The sequence below is a fragment of the Cherax quadricarinatus genome, chromosome 47 (genome assembly GCF_038502225.1).
Source record: "Cherax quadricarinatus isolate ZL_2023a chromosome 47, ASM3850222v1, whole genome shotgun sequence".
Taxonomy (NCBI): Eukaryota; Metazoa; Arthropoda; class Malacostraca; order Decapoda; family Parastacidae; genus Cherax; species Cherax quadricarinatus.
In genome coordinates, this window is record NC_091338.1 from 4,880,984 (window position 1) to 4,898,483 (window position 17,500).

At 43.4% G+C, this 17,500-nt stretch overlaps 1 protein-coding gene across 1 annotated transcript in view; it reads left to right on the forward strand.

Moving 5' to 3' along the window:
• Positions 1-17,500, forward strand: part of LOC128696585 (protein O-mannosyl-transferase Tmtc3) — a 450,963-nt gene that overhangs the window by 90,955 nt on the left and 342,508 nt on the right. Inside the window, exons 5-7 of the mRNA XM_070094627.1 lie at positions 12,697-12,869; positions 13,908-14,066; positions 16,563-16,659. Of these exons, the coding sequence (XP_069950728.1) occupies positions 12,697-12,869; positions 13,908-14,066; positions 16,563-16,659 (429 nt within the window). The remainder of the gene's footprint in view (positions 1-12,696; positions 12,870-13,907; positions 14,067-16,562; positions 16,660-17,500) is intronic.

A 17,500-nucleotide genomic window follows, 5' to 3' on the forward strand; every position in this document is an offset into this window, starting at 1 on the left:
TGAGAAAGGGAAGAGAATGCATGTGAAACTCCAGAGTGCATGGGAGAAAGGAGAGACTGAGAAATGGGTGCGTATGAGAGAACGGATAGAGAGAGTTTTAGAGAGAGGATAGTATGAAAGATGGGAGGGGGAAAGGCTAGAGGAGAGAGGGAGAACGTAGGAGAGGAAGGGGAGGGGAGAGGCACTATCAGCTGTGATAAGGCCGCAGGGATCTGTGCTGCTTGCCTCTGCTGTCATTACCGCAGATTATGCAAATTCCCCGCAGTGGATGGGTGTCTATCCTGTGTCGTCGTTCTCTTGTTCACCTCTCCCTCTTGATCTTCCCTTCCTCTTATCCTCTTCTCTCTTCTTCTTCCCCTCCTCATGTTTTCCTCTCTTTTTTTCCCCTTCTTTCCTGCCTCTTTTGTAATCGCCGCCTCCAAATCCACTTTTCTGCCGATTCTTCAACGCTGTTCGCCGCAAGTTCTCTTTGCCTTTTATGTTTTTATCCCATCATCCTTCGCCTTTGTCTTCTTCCTAATCTAGTTCCTTCATTTTTTCTCACCCCTACATCTTCCAATCCTGTTCTCCTCCTCTTTTTCTTTCAGTTTCTGTCTTCCCTTCATTCATCTCCAGTCCCTGTCTTTCGTTCAATGCTGTTTTCTCCACTAATGCTGTTAGTGCCAGTAACGATGTTTTTATCACTAAATTTTAATTAAGGTTATGTAAATAACATTTTTATTTAAATTGCTATTAAATCACAGTTTCAAGAAGTTGGAAAAATTTAACTACTAAAGACCTAAATTATTATGGAATTCATAACGAACTCCTGTCATAACAATTACGTTACAGAGATCAACTCTTCTTGTAAGAAGACTCCAACAGTTTGTCATCTTGAAAAGTTTGTCCAAGATTGCCCCGGGGCATCAGCTCAGGTGTAACCTACAAAAATCGACTCTGTTGTATTTTGGAATCAAGATCAACCTTCGTCAGCTTAAACTTTTGACATATCAGAAACGTTATTTTTCTTATAGAATATTTCTTAAGTTATTCCCAGGCGCCTCCGACTAGAGAAGAGAGTAGAGACATTGAGCGACGTTGAATATTATGGTTATGGATATGTAAAAATGTTAGAAAAATTACCTGGTTCTCTTTTACGTTTCATGGAGTACAACTGAAGGGTTTTAGACGATCCAAATGACATGGGCGTTTGAACTGTTGTGAGTATTGAACATACATTATATAGTACCTATCTATAACAAAGATTTCGACTTTGGTATCACTGGGTTGCATTATTTTTGATTTGTTTTGCTTTACCGTGATAATGTGTTGACGTATGTGTAGTGTTTATTGCTTTGTTTTTAAGATATTACGAGTTTAATCTCATGTTTTTAATTTTTTTTCCACTTGTTTTCATGCGGTGTTGTCATTATTTGTCTTGTTTCGTTATCTTTTCTACTGACTGTGACTGAGCTAGTTTCTGGTGCAGTACCAGAGGAACTACAGACGCGTCTGACCCAGTACCAAGAGGAACCAGAGGTCACTGACCCAGTACCAAGAGGAACCAGAGGTCACTGACCCAGTACCAAGAGGAACCAGATGTCACTGACCCAGTACCAAGAGGAACCAGAGGTCACTGACCCAGTACCAAGAGGAACCAGAAGTCACTGACCCAGTACCAAGAGGAACCAGAGGTCACTGACCCAGTACCAAGAGGAACCAGAGGTCACTGACCCAGTACCAAGAGGGACCAGAGGTCACTGACCCAATACCTAGAGGAACGCGAGGTCACTCGCCCGTTCGGAACGGCTGATGCTGGAAGAATTTCTGGTTCATTTGACTTGAACGCATCGAGTGAGACATTTTGTGGAGAATTTACAACCAGGGTATCCGCCAACCTCCTACCTACCCTCTATAAAGTCCAGACTACTCCTCTATCTTCCCTAACCCTTCCCCAATACTTCCCCTCAGCCTTCCCTTGTCCCTGACTCCATCCCCCACAGCCCTGGCCGTCTGGAAGGAAATAAAGGCTTTATTGGTGACAAGCGGGGGGAAAACTTCGCTAACTCTTCGTTTTCTGGACTCGGATCTGTTGTCACATGGCGTAATGGAAGGCTTATTGGAGGGAGGAGAGAAGAAGGAAGAGGAGGTAGTAAAGGGGAAGGAATAAATCGCATGGAAAATTTAGAAGATAATCTTTTATGGGGCAGTGACGTTCTATGTCGGAGTTACTGTTGGGTTTGTGAAAGATATGTTGTATGTTAGTTTGGTGATCCTGAGCATTGCTCTGGTAGTTGCCTTCGACAAAGGCTGTTACAACACGTGTGTGCTTTCTTATTCCCTATATTTCTCTTTCTCTCTCTCGTCTCTGAAAAGAGAGAGCGCTGTTGGTCAACTGTTATTACAGACTTGTTACTGTCACAACTAATTTGTTGCTATTGTTATTATTGATTAACCAATGACAGATTTAGACTAACGTGACTAATTTATTGATTCTCTCTCCCTTTCGCTCTCCCAGTATTAGTAAACAGGATCTACGTCAACAGCACGGCTCTCTTATATAGTAAACTTATTTCATAAAAAGTACAGAGGCTAGTGACGAAGTTCAGTGAACCCTTGTTTGCCTACATCCTTGAAACCTCTGCTAAGTCTTCGCTTATCTTTCCCTGTGTCCCATTCTTTTGCCTCTCTTCAGCTACTTGCTTTCTCTCGCCTATATCGGTTCTGCTGCTTCCCATCCTGTCGTATATTTTCGGATTTCCGTCTTTCAGTGGCAGCGTCTCCGACCTGGGAATGAATGTCGTCCTGCTCTTCCATAGGAGGTCAGCCATGGTCAAGATCGCCCCAGTGCCCCACCTTTAATAACCCTCCTTCAAAAATTGGAATAAAGGCATTTACTGATTTTGTCTAGTTGGATTGGTTGGTAAAGGGTGGCTCGACGCCGCTGCTGCTCCAATACTGGTGTTGGTGCTGTTGCTGCTGATAATAGTGCTAATACTGCTCTAACGCTGCTGCTACTGTTGGTGATACTACTACTACTTCCTGCGGGTGCTGCTGCTGCTGCTAGAGCTGCAAAAGGCGCCCTGAGCCAACCCAGGACGAGAAAGTTGAGAGTATGATGAGTCTTGGGAACAAGTTAGGAAGGAGTGTGTGTCGACCCACGAGACTCACTACGGAAGTAAACAAAAATGTTTCTCCAAGCAGAATGTGAATATCCAAGTTGAGGAGGGACCGTCGCCTCATGTGCGTACTCAGAGTTGTGACGGGGATTATTATTGTAATAATGGGGAAGCGCTAAACCCGGAGGATTATACAGCGCCTGTGGGGGGGAGGGAGAATGGAAGGTATTCAGGCTTAATTCAGGGAACTGGAGCACAAATCCAATTCCCTAGATCAAGAGCCCCTCACCAGCATTAAGGAACCTCCCTTGAGGGGTTTGTGACAGGGAGAGAGAGGGAGAGGAAGAAGAGAGAGGGAGAGAGAGGGAGGGAGAGAGAGGGAGAGAGAGGGAGAGAGAGGGAGGGAGAGGGAGAGATAGAGAGGGAGAGAGAGGGAGAGGGAGGGAGAGAGAGGGAGGGAGAGAGAGAGGGAGGGAGAGAGAGAGGGAGGGAGGGAGAGAGAGGGAGGGAGAGAGAGGGAGGGAGAGAGAGGGAGGGAGAGAGAGGGAGGGAGAGAGAGGAGAGAGAGAGAGAGAGAGAGGGAGAGAGAGAGAGAGCGAGAGAGAGAGAGAGAGCGAGAGAGAGAGAGGGAGAGAGAGAGAGGGAGGGAGAGAGAGGGAGAGAGAGGGAGGGAGAGGAAGAGAGAGGGAGAGAGAGGAAGAGAGAGGGAGTGAGAGGGAGAGAGAGGGAGTGAGAGGGAGAGAGTGAGAGGGAGAGGAAGAGAGAGGGAGAGGGAGTGAGAGAGAGGGGGAGTGAGAGAGAGGGGGAGTGAGAGAGAGGGGGAGTGAGTGAGTGATCGAGGGAGTGATCGAGTGATCAGGCCGTTGAAGCAACACACATACACTGACAAGGGCTTGTCAGTGTATGTGTGTTGCTTCAACACCTCAGTCAGACTGGAGGGTGTAAATGGCCAAGATTTTTTTTTTCATCCTTGCAGAGATTATCCGGCATCTGCAGCATTCACTGCACTCCTCCTATCCCACCTTTCCTAACTTTTGCACACTTTCTTTCACTGATGCTATTACTATTACTACTATTACTATTACTATTACTACTATTACTATTATTACTACTATTACTATTATTACTATTATTACTACTATTACTATTATTACTACTATTACTATTATTACTATTACTACTATTATTACTATTATTACTATTACTACTACTATTACTATTACTACTATTACTACTACAGTACTACTAATACTAGTACCACTACCACCACCATTGTTACTGCTACTAATAATAAAAATATTGAAATTTATATCATTACTGTTATTATTATGGCAATGAACGTGGGAGCTCTAAATCAATAGGGGCTACACAACGACCGTGGAATGGAAAGTCGTCAAAGTCTGATCCTAGGAAGAAGAGTGCAACTACAGGTCCTTAGCTGCCGCGCCTCGAATATCGTTGCGTGGTGACAGCGCCTTGCAAGGTAGGAGAGGCAACAGAGCTGTTAAAATCTATACACTAATCCCGTGCAGAGGTCGTGCGCTGCCTGCACAGAATGAGTGTAACATCTGAACTACTGGAAACCCCTTAAAACACCTGCATTGTTCCTCTCTAGTCAGTATATAAGAGGAAAGCACAAGAGGGTCTGGGCTCCCAATCTTATTTGTTAAGACACCATATGAAGGCTCGGTTTCCTGACCCATTATGTGCCTCTGTAATCTTTTAACTGCACAAGATGGGTATAGGTGTTCAGAATAAAGTTTTAAACTAATTGAACTACAAAGCTAACTGGCACATAGAATGGTATGACGACGTTTCGCTCCGACTTGGACCATTGACTGGGCACAAGTTTCTTTCTCCTGCGTGCGGGTTATTTGTGTGTTGTTCCAGTCGCTGTATTGTGCCTTTTTGTTCCTTAATTAAACCCTGTAATCTTCACTTCAAATAAGACATGAAAATATTCTACCGCCCATATAATTCCTTTTTTTTTTATATATTCAGTATAGCTTATGTAATTGCAACAAAAGTTTATGCTTTTGCAGTTTTGTGTCAAGCTAAATATTGGATCATCTGTTCGTAATATTAGACCAGTGTGTTAACATGCGTGGCCCAAGACTCTTCAACCTGTTACCAGTAGAAATCGGAAATATTACCGGAACGAAATTAGGAATATTTTTAAGAGGAAACTGGACCACTGTTTCCTGTATATTCGTGATTAACCGGGCTGTGATGGCTGTGTGGACCTGTGGGCCGCAAGCACAAACAGCCTGGTTGACCAGGCGGTCTGTGGCCGAGCTGCGAGGGGTAGAAGAGACCCTGGAAAGGGTAACAGGTATACAACAGGTAGATTTTCTGAACAGTATAAATCACGCTGTTCAGAGATCTTGATCGGATCTTGATCCCCGGGAGTCTTGGTCTGGGGGGGGCGTTGACCCCCGGAAACATTCTTCCTGTATCCTTAAGATAGTTGTTCCTTGTTATTCTCTTCACTGTTTCAACCTGTCACTTTCTCTGGTCATCTCCTCGCTCTTCCTCTTAAGCTCTTAAGATCGACCGCTGGTAAAGTTTGGTATTCGCGAAAAAAAAGTTTGAAGGAGATAGCTGAAAACATTTAAACTTTTAACTGGTTGTAGGTTATCTGATTCCAGATTTAATTTCAGATATATTGCTATGAATTTCAGGTTTTTAAACACTTCAGTGTCTCTGTTTAGAAGGATGAAAAATTAAGATTTATCTGTGCAGGACCGTAGATTAATTAAAGATTTGCTTTATTAGCACTATACATCAGTGTAAAACACACACACACACACACACACACACACACACACACACACACACACACACACACACACACACACACACACACACACACGCACACGCACACACGCACACAGGTAAAGCGTAAGGGAGGGAGGGAGTTTTTTTATTATTAAATACAGCTGAATTAATCAACATTTTGCTGCTAGAAATTTTACGCAATAGTTACACAGTGGGAGGGAAGCTCAGGGGAACCTGTTAGCAGGACTTGAGTTCTGGAGGTGGGAAGTACAGTGCCTGTACTCTGAAGGATGGGTGAGGGATGTTGCTGTTTGGATGATCTTCTGGACTGTGATTTCGATGGCCTTCTGGCAAGACAGTGATTGAGTGACAGTGAAAGTAATTTCTTCTTTGTTGGGTCACCCTACCTCGGCGGGAGACTGCCGGCGCTTTAAAAAAATATTAGGAAGAAAAGTTAGTTTTATTTCCCTATCATATTCCATCACGCAGGATGGGGCTTGTTACAAGGTGTTGAAATCTGTCGTCCTGAGCTGAGAAACGTCAACAGGGCAGTGAGGATATCAAGCATTCCAGTAGGAGTTCATCGGTAACTCTCTCGAAAGGCGTAGAATTAGGGGGGATGTGATCGAGGTGTATAAATGGAAAACAGGAATAAATAAAGGGGATGTAAATAGCGTGCTGAAAAATTCTAGTCAAGACAGGACTCGCAGCAATGGTTTCAAGTTGGAAAAATTCGGATTCAGGAAGGATATAGGAAAGCACTGGTTTGGTAATAGAGTTGTGGATGGGTGGAACAAGCTCCCGAGTACAGTTATTCAGGCTAAAACGTTGTGTAGTTTTAAAAATAAGTTAAATACATGAGTGGGTGGGTGTGAGTTGGACCTGACTAGCTTGTGCTGCTGGGTCTGGTGCCGTGCTCCTTCCTTGAGTGGAGGTGACCAGACTGGGTGGGTCATTGGGCTAATCCGGGTGGGTGGGTCATTGGGCTAATCCAGGGGAAGGGACATGGACCTGCTCCGCATGGGTCAATAGGCCTGTTGAAGTGTTCCTTCTTTCTTATGTAACGGGAACATCAAAGATTTCGTTCCAGCATACTCTGAGCTGGAGTTACTATTACTTAGGAATTGCCATCTCGGGATTGGACAGGGGTGGAGTTGTGTGTGTGTGTGTGTGTAAATCAAAACAACTGCAGTTCATCTGGCTGGCTTTAGTAAGTATTATGCCCACAAATTGTCCTTACAATTGTCTTTGTCTATTTTTTACCGTGTTAAATATACGGGTTTTCCCCCTCTCCTTCACTGATTCACAAGTTTACGTACAGGTAAATTAACAAACTGCACAGTGAAAAATTATATTAAAATTATTTTATTCCATTTTTATTTTTATATTTTATTTAAAATATTACAGTACAGCAAATAAATAACACAGGAACTAACCGCCAACGGATATAATAACCTTTCATTGCCTAATAACTCACCAGACACACAACTTCGTGTGGGCACTTGCCACCCTCCCTTTTCCCCTCACCCGTACACAGGAACATGCTTTAATCCTGCAGATATAAATACATATATACATTAACATTTCAGTTGCCATGCTCGTCCACGAATGGGTATAACGTGATCACAAGACCGCTTGCACAATCCACTAACACCAGTCATGGTTAAGGTACATATTAGAGCAGTCAGTACATTACCACGACAAGAATTACATTTAGCACACACAATTCGCATCAGGTAATGAACCTACCATTCCTAAAATTCTCCCCAGCACAAACGGGTGGGAAGCCTTCCCCACCCCGATTGTGATTCGCACCCATCCACCTATTCTCCACCCAACATAAATACAATAATGATGATAAATTAGACACATGTGCAACTCTTGGGTATCTTTATTGAGGAAACGTTTCGCCACACAGTGGCTTCATCAGTCCATACAAAGGAGAATCTTGAAGAACAGAAGGAGAATGAGGTAATCAGTCCCTCAACCTTGAGTCGATGTGGTCAGTCCATCAATCTTGAATAGAATACGGCATACGTGCGGAGAAGCAGCTTATAAACCGTAGGCAGGAGAGGTGCAGCAGTCATAGGTGGTGTCACATTTTTCTAATTTATCAACATGTCTGTTCTCTGAACCATTCATCTACATAAATACAATAATACAAAATGAAAGTTGGAACAACATCTTATCACAATGATACAGTACAAGTATATACAATAGTCCATTTAACAGCATCCACCAGTAATATTCAGTTCTCAGGCTACTCACGCCCGACGCTACTTCTTACACACAATGAAAGTACACAGGTACTAACCCTAAACGCATGTAATAACCTTCCCCCACACCATTTCTAAAGCTTACAAAATTTACATGGGCACATGCTATAACCTTGCAGATAAGATTACATATAAACATTAACACGATCATTAAGATCGCTTGCACACTCCACTAACACCAGTCGTGGTTTAGGTATATATCAGAACTATCAATACATTACAACAAAATGCAATACATATATCACACACAAATTAATACGCAATAGGTAATGAAACCTGCCATCTCCTACGATCACCCCAGCACTAAAGGGTGGGTATCCCCCACTCCGATTATATTTCTCGCCCATCCATCTACTCTCAAACTAACAATACAATAATGAAAGTTGGGACATCTTACGACAATGGTACAGTACATGTATATACAAGAACCATATAGCAGCATCCGCTAAGAGTAATATTCAGTTCGCAGGTTTCTCACGCTTGACACTTACCATTGGTTATATACAGTGCACATACATAGGTACAATATACATACCTAAAACTTGACAATATTTTGTAGAACATAAGTATGCTCCTCAACTCCTCCAGCAGTCCACATACCGCACACAACCACCGCAACCAACATCTCTCACCTTCAATCCACACAGACCCCCACCCCACTCCCACACTGTCATTCATGCTGATTCACTACACCCCTGCCCTGATCTGCTATGCCATAGGTTGAACATTAAAATGGTATAAAATACCGACAGGTTGTTAGGTAAGACACATATGCAACAGTTAGGTATCTTTATTATGAAACGTTTCGCCTACACAGTAGGCTTCTTCAGTCAACTTCTATCAACTTTTCTGTACTTGACTGAAGAAGCCTACTGTGTAGGCGAAACGTTTCATAATAAAGATACCTAACTGTTGCATATGTGTCTTACCTAATAACATGCCATAGGTACACAATGCAACCCCAGACCGCCCCGCCCCAGGTGACAAACCCGGCGTGCACCCCCCCCCCTTCACCCCTACACCAATCCTATTCCTTACAGTGCCAGCAAAGTACTTACTGTGAGGCTCCTATAGCCCTCCGAAAACCCCTCCTCCCACCTCCCCCCGTATATATCCCTATTAAACCATACCACGGGCGGGGTTAGAACCCGCGATCAGTGTGTGTCAAAACTACAGACCGTCGCGTTAGCCACGCGGGTTCTAACCCCGCCCATGGTATGGTTTGTTTGCAATCGTGTCATTACGATTTCGTGAGTCATATCCCTATTCCTACACTTGTTCCTAGGGAACAACAAGTGATTCAAAATTAACACTTGGGTGTGAATTAACGCCTAGGTGTTAATTCATATTTTTTCTTAACACCTAGGTGTTAACTAGCCCTTACTAACGCAGGCGTTAACTAACTCACGGACGTTATCATCTGGCCGTTAAATAACTCATAAGTATGGATTTTTTCCTAGGTGTAAAATGCCAAGGTATGAGTTAACTACTGGGTGTTAACACCTAGGCGTCCTGGGTCAGTCGAACACATTAAGGAGAATGAATATATAGAAAAGAGATAGGGGGAGCTGCTTAGGTAATGGGAACCTGAGGGATATCTAAAGGATGTTTTCGGGGGGTCGTTGTCCCCCGCGGCCCGGTCCCAGACCAGGTGGAGCAAAGGCTGACGGGAGAATGGAGAGGTTGAAACAACGGGAGAGGGGAGGGGTGAGGGGAAGGAATGGAGGGGGTTAGGGGAGGGGGTGAGGGGATTATGAGACAGCCTCAAAGGAACTCCATAGTCAAGGTTTTAATTAAAATGTGGTCGTGAGAGCTGCTTTTTAAACCCCTCCTTTTGTTGTGTTCTTGTCGTGGTGGTGCAGGTATGGTGGTGGTGCGATGTGTGGTGGTGGTGCAAGTGTGGTGGTGGTGCAAGTGTGGTGGTGGTGCAAGTGTGGTGGTGGTGCAAGTGTGGCGGTGGTGCAGGTGTGGTGGTGGTGCAAGTGTGGTGGTGATGGTAGTGGTGCAGGTGTGGTGGTGGTGCAGGTGTGGTGGTGGTGCAGGTGTGGTGGTGCATGTGTGGTGGTGGTAATGCTGCAAGTGTGGCGCTGCCCGCTTCTGGATTCACTCTCCTGGCTTCGAGAGTTTTATCGTACCTCTTCTTAAAGCTATGCATGGATTATGCCACTTTGCAGGTCATTTCACTTCCTGTCTACTCTAAGACTGAAGAAATACTTCTTAACATCACTGTGACTCCTCATATTCTCAGCTTCCAGCTGTACCCTCACGTTCGTGTCTTAAACGATATGTTTCTGTCCACCTTAAGAAATTCCTCTCACTGCTTTGTACGTTATCATATCTCCCGTAGTCTCCCTTTCCTGTAATCAGGTTGAGTTTCCTTAACCTCTCCTCATAGAACATACCTCTTAGCTCCAGAACTGGTCTCGATTCAAATATCTGCACGTTCTCCAGTTTCCTGACATGCATGCCAAGGTTTGGGTTCCATACTGGTGATGTATACTCCAGTATGGGCCTGACGGATGCCGCATATGGTGTCGTGATTCTGATTTGCCAGACGTCCATTTGCTGCAGCGAGTATTAGGGTGATGTGCGCCTCAGGCTGTGTGTGTGTGTGTGTGTGTGTGTGTGTGTGTGTGTGTGTGTGTGTGTGTGTGTGTGTGTGTGTGTGTGTGTACTCACCTAGTTGAGGTTGCAGGGGTCGAGTCCAAGCTCCTGGCCCCGCCTCTTCACTGATCGCTACTAGTGTGTGTGTGTGTGTGTGTGTGTACTCACCTAGTTGAGGCTGCAGGGGTCGAGTCCAAGCTCCTGGCCCCGCCTCTTCACTGATCGCTACTATGTGTGTGTGTGTGTGTGTGTGTGTGTATTCACCTAGTTGAGGCTGCAGGGGTCGAGTCCAAGCTCCTGGCCCCGCCTCTTCACTGATCGCTACTAGTGTGTGTGTGTGTGTGATAGCAGGGGAAACTTTTTTTTTTTTCCCCGTTCTGAATGCAAATGAGGAATGGGGTGTGTGGGAGTGCACAACCCTCCCCCGCACTACGTTTATCACTGATTTATATTTTTTTTCCCGCATCCGCCTATGAATCATGTATATTGTGGTAATGATCGCGTTACAGTTTTATCTGAAATGTTTTACTCTCTTTTTCACGTTTGTGGGGGAGGTCGGGAGGTGTGGTGGTGGGGAGGGGGGAGCGAGGCCTGACACCCTGGTGTTCACGCCGTGAATTACTTACTGCTGGGGGACCCAAATTTCGTATTGCCGTAACGTGTTTTGGATCTCTGGGGTCGAGAATTAGTTTTTTTTTTGTCTAGTATTACGCTGGGATTTTAGAATTAGATTTTGCCGCCGAAGCGGGTAGTTTATTGTGCACCTCATATCCATCCTGTGGAGGGTAGCGCAAGAGCATATGGATACACGACAGGCCTAGGAACTAGGCCCTAAAGGGGTTTACAGGAGTAGATCTGAGTTTATATCTACAGTTAACTTGTATGTTGCAAGAAAACTTAGGAAATTTGATTAATATGTCTAGTATCTTACTTTTATTAATATCCTAACACATCACATAGGTTATTATGCTATTTCTATATTCATCAGTAAGTGTACAATAATGTACGTAATGCTCAAGATCTATTCAGGCTTCTGATTGTATTCCTATAACATTCCGTATCATTATTTACTTCTTATATTATTCCTAATGTTAGACACAGATACACCAAAGTTATAGTCTACCTTTCCCTTCAGATACTTTTTTTTTGGCTAACGTATCAACTTTATTACAGATAAAGGTACAGGAATACCAGTGAAAGAATTTAAGCGATATGTCACGGTATACTGATGAAAATAAAATACCAGACATGTTAAGCAAATATTATAAATTTTCTTGCAACGGATATGTATATTTTTATCTATGTGCTCTTGCATCTATCCCATATCAATCCACAGGATGGATGGACAAGGCATAGACAAACTAGCAGTCATCGTCCCTGCTGGGTTCACAATAAACTAACCATCTTAATAGTGATTGTAAACATAAGGTGACAGACAGGGTTGCAACTCTGTTGAAACGATATGTAGAGAGTAAATGTTTATTTGACTGAAGACAACGTTCCCGTCTAAGTAAAATGTTATTGAGTCACTTTTGTCAATGTCAGTCAACCTGAGTCAAGTTAATTAACTTGTATTCACTTAATTACTAGTCGTCAAAGGCTCTTGTTTATAGGCCTACAGGCCAGGCGTGTGTGTATGTACTAAACTATACTTGCTTATTTGTGGTTGCAGGGGTAGAGTCATAGCTCCAGACCCAGCCTCTTCTCTCGTCGCTACTAGGTCCACGCACTCCCTGCTCCGTGTGTGTGTGTGTGTGTGTGTGTGTGTGTGTGTGTGTGTGAGTGTTGTTGTTTGTGAAAGGCACTTGTGAGTAGACACTTGGCCCTTTAAATTATGTATGTATGTATGTGTATAGTTGTATGGTCATTCAGTATCTGCTTACAAGTGAGATGTCTTCCACACGTGTGTTAATTACACCTGCTCTCTCCACCTTTTACAGGTGCGCGGGTGGGAACTACTGCAGTTCGGGGAGGGGGTGGTGTCTGGTAAGGGGTCAGTGCCCCCCTGGTTGGCAGACATGGCCCCCCGCGTTTTCGTGCTGGTGGCCACTACCTTGGGCCTCATGTTGGCCAGGGTCCATGTTATGGGGGCCCAGCTACCCGTCTTCACCAGGTCAGTCAGTCAGTTCATTAAATGATCCACATGAGAGGTGCTTTGATGCTGGGGAAGTGCTCTTGATCCAGAGAATTCAATCAGATCTCCACTTCCTTGGATCAAACTTGATAGCCTTCCATTCCTCCAGGTGCTGTATGACCCATATGGGTTTTGCGTTTCCCAATAAATATAATAATTATTATTCATAGCCTGGAAAAACCACTCAGTTATTTTAACTTTTAAATGTCGATGAAGGGCTCTTGATTAACACTTGATAAACCCCTACCGGTTTAGCGCTTCAAAATTAAATATAATCTCAAGCTCTGAGCACTATATATAACTGCCAATAAAACTAATAATTCCCACTCAAGCTGGTAATTCCGAACCCAGTAATTCCCACTCAGTCAGATACTATTATAATAATTTTCAGTGGTTTATTGCCATCATTCATGATGCTTTACCATGTCCTCTTTATTTCCCTTCGTTCTCCTTGCTTCCCTTTGTCCACTTTACTTTCCAACCGATTAATATATCTCTATTGCAGTGATATTACTAGCGTACCTAGCTAGTTTATTTCCTATCCCGTCAGTTTATTTCCCATTCTGTTAGTTTATTTCCCATCCCGTCAGGTTATTTCCCACCTCGTCAAGTTATTTCCCCACTATGCCAATTTATTTCCACCCAGTTTATTGCCCATGCATCCAGTTTGTTTTCCATCCGTCAACAATGATCAGATCCTTAACAGTAATGATCAGCTGGTCCTTGAGAACACTGATCAGCTGACCTCTACCTTCCTTAGTTCTCCTCACCTATCCCATTTCTTCTCTCCTCCATTCTTTCCCTATTCCCCCAACCCGCTCTCCCCACATTTACTAGACTGACTCTAGCCAACAAAGTTCAGTATATTAACCTCCCACTAAGTCTACTGACCTCCTTAAATAGACCCTACTAAGATTTTCTAATGACCCATAAATATGACAGTAACTCTCAGACCTAAGGACGTACCTAAGCCCTGCTAGTTGCGCCGGCTAACTAGCTCGTTTCTCTTGCTTCTAGGTTTGACAACCCTGCTAGTGTGGCGCCCACACCTACACGTCAACTCACCTACAACTACTTGCTAAGTGTCAACACTGGTCTACTCTTGCTGCCCTCGGCCCTCTGCTGTGACTGGACCATGGGCACCATACCCCTCGTCGAAAGCTTCACAGACCTCAGGTAAGGGCACCATACCCCTCGTTGATAAGGAGGATCCTGTATAGCCAGGTCTAAAATCTACCCACTGTCATAACGTACTGGAGAGAGGGTGAGAAAGAGAAAAAATATAGTAGGTAGTGTACATTAGACCAAATGAAAAGTAAGGGCGCCGTAGGCACACTACGAGAATAATGTGTCATCATCCTGTGGTTCAAGACTATTCAAGCTGCTACCAGCAGATATCGGAAATATTTCCGGAACAAGTTTTAGACGTCTCCGAGTAGAAACTGGATTACTACTTCGGCCGAGTATCAGATCAACCAGGCTGTAATGACTGTATATGCCAAAAAAATCATGGCTCCCCTAGGGCAGGTTGTGAGGGCAGAAAAACTCTCGAAACTCGTCAGTTTTATCTGATGGAAGAACTTGCAAAAAAATTCCTCTCGAAAACCGGGGTCTGTTATTGGGTGAAATTTTATTACGATTTCCCCTTTATCAAAACCCCGCATTCATGGTGACGTTTCGGTCTGTTCTGAACATTTGTCAAGTCAGATTGGAAAATGGTCCAGGAACTGACCGAAACGCTGTCATAAGGTCCTCTCTTAAGTTCGGGGTTTTGGTACATTGTTCCAGACACGGTACCGTGACTGTTTCTTCATCAAGTTTTCCCTTCATAAAATATTTGCGAATCACCTGCTTACAGTGTTTTGTCTTCCATTGTTGGAGTTATTCCATGATGAAAAAATAGGTGAAATTTGTGATAAATTACCATTAGTGGATTAAAAAAATGATGAATCAAGTTTGCCGTCAGTTTTTTTTTTTTCGGTTCACGGAATTATATTTTAAAGAGAAACGATTAAATCGAAATAATTTATCACGATGGAGGGAAATTGAGAGATTAGCAGGAAAAAAAATCCCGTAGAGCGGATTACACAGGCTTGTGAATGGAGATTAATGAAGATATATGAGGACGAGCTTCCCTTGGGGAATTAGAAGAGGTGTGGGATTTTTGTGTGTGTGGTTCCCAGATTAATAGAGTAATTGATAGAGATTGAAGGAGCTTGAAGAGATAAAAGTATTCCAGGGAGAGACAGGTGAGTGATCATAGTTGCCACAGCGCAGAGACGAGGGATTCCAGGGAGGCACATGCCTCCCAGTGCCCCGGCGCTTTTTACATGTGTGTGAAAGACGTTGGTGCCCGTTTACCTATTGATGGATCCGGGAATGATCGCCCTCGTAGCCCGGTCTCAGACCAGGTGTTGCACGACAGATTCCAGGGAGGAAATTCTAGGAATGATGCTTTAGTAAAGTATTATTTTAGGGATTCAGTATTTAGATTAGAATAAAACACTTCGAGGAGTTATTAAACAAGAACCCTGAAAGGGAGAGTGCGCCTTGAAGCTGGTGAAGAGTTCTCGAACCAAGGAACTGAAGGTGCCTTTCCTCGGTTCACATCTGATTACTTCATAATCTCTGGGTTCTATTGATCCCCACGGGTTTAGCGTATCCCCGTGACTTACTAACCTACGTTAACCTATGAAGCCACGAAACTTGGCATATTTCCGTGAGGGTCCTTCCTCCTCTTTGCTAGGATGCCACACAAGAACCAGCTGACTTCCAACTCCCAGATACCTATTTACTATTAGACAAACAGAGGGCAGCAGGTGTACAGGATGACATAACTGCAGGCAAAACGTACCTTTTTTTTTTCAACTATGAATTCTGAAAAATCAAGTGTAAAGAGTTTTTTTTGAATGCCAAGAAAGTGAAAAAAAATTACGATATACAACAGCGTAAAGAGAGAGAGAAAAAAAAGATTGCTCAAAAACGTATTTATTCAGCAAGTCCATAAGGTTGTTTGGGAAAAAAATAAAATGCGGCTTGTGTTTACATACAATTAACAGCATAAAATCTGGCACATTTACATGGGACATTAAAAGCATCATTTGGGCGAAATAGGAAAAACAGCCACTGTTTTTACTGGCGTTGACACTCCCAATGGAAGAAAATAAACATTTCATGGGGCTTCCCATTGGCACGCGCGAAAATATTATTTAAAAAAAATAGAAATCAAATGATGAATATTTTTTTCTGTTTTTACTGTTATTGTGTTCTTGCGCCGTCGGAAAAAATGTGAATGTTTGTGATGTTTGTATGTCTTTACATTCAAAGTTAAAAATGTGAAGAAAAAGGAATAATAAGAAAAATAATGATTTTTAACTGACGAAGATGATTTTTCTACAAAGAATGATGGTGAGATTCTTCTGGAGTGGTTCTTATTATTTTGTCTCTTCGCAACTCTGCCTTTTCTATCTACCTGGGGGCTACCTAAAGGGTGTTGAGGGGGGTCAGTGCCCCCGCGGCCCAGCCCTTGACCAGGCTTTCCTGGTCTAATAACTATCAAAAGTGTTGTCTTAATTTCACCAGCAACGAGGTGTGTGTTACGAAGCACCACCACCACCATGACTGCCTTCACATGTACAACTTGTCTAACTTTTTTTTTCCTTTTTGTTTCAGAAACTTGGGGACGCTGGCGGTGTTTGCGGTGTTGACGAAGCTGTCCTACCATGCGCTCTTTGTTGCCCATCGTCACCATGCCCAGGTCGTCGTTATGGTAAGCTACTGCCTGGCCTATGGCCGGGCTCCTAGTAGTAAGACTCTCGAAACTCGAGAGCATCCATAATCTAACGTTCTACCCCATTTTGGTCTCTAGTTACTTGCACTTTGTGTCTGGTTTTCTGCTGTCAGCAGTCGGTGTCTGGGCCTTTGATTTTTCGTCAGTAACCCTTGGTGTGTGTTTTTGCTATTAGTTTTTATTATATGGTCTCTCGCTATAAGGTTTCAGGTTTGAAGCCCCGGTGTTTCGTCTGTTGCCTTCAGAGTTTGATGTCTGATCTTTCGTCATCAATACTGAGCTGTTTGTGTCACACTCCATGAGTACTGAACAGATTGTGACGACACTTTCATCAGGACTTTGTCAAGTCTGGCGAGGGACACTATCACATATTTTAAACTCTCTAAGGGGGAAGGGGGTTATTTCACGTTCAGATTCCACGACGTGTGTGTGTGTGTGTGTGTGTGTGTGTGTGTGTGTGTACTCACCTAGTTGTACTCACCTAGTTGAGGTTGCAGGGGTCGAGTCCAAGCTCCTGGCCCCCCCTCTTCACTGGTCGCTACTAGGTCACTCTCCCTGAACCATGAGCTTTATCATACCTCTCTGTGTATGTGTGTGTATATATATATATATATATATATATATATATATATATATATATATATATATATATATATATATATATATATATATATATATGTCGTGCCGAATATGTAAAACTGGTCAATTAGCAAGAACTCATTTAAAATTAAGTCCTTTCTAAAATTTTCTCTTATACGCTTAAAGATATATTTTTTTCATTAATGTTGATGTAAAAATTTATAATTTGCACCAAAAGGAA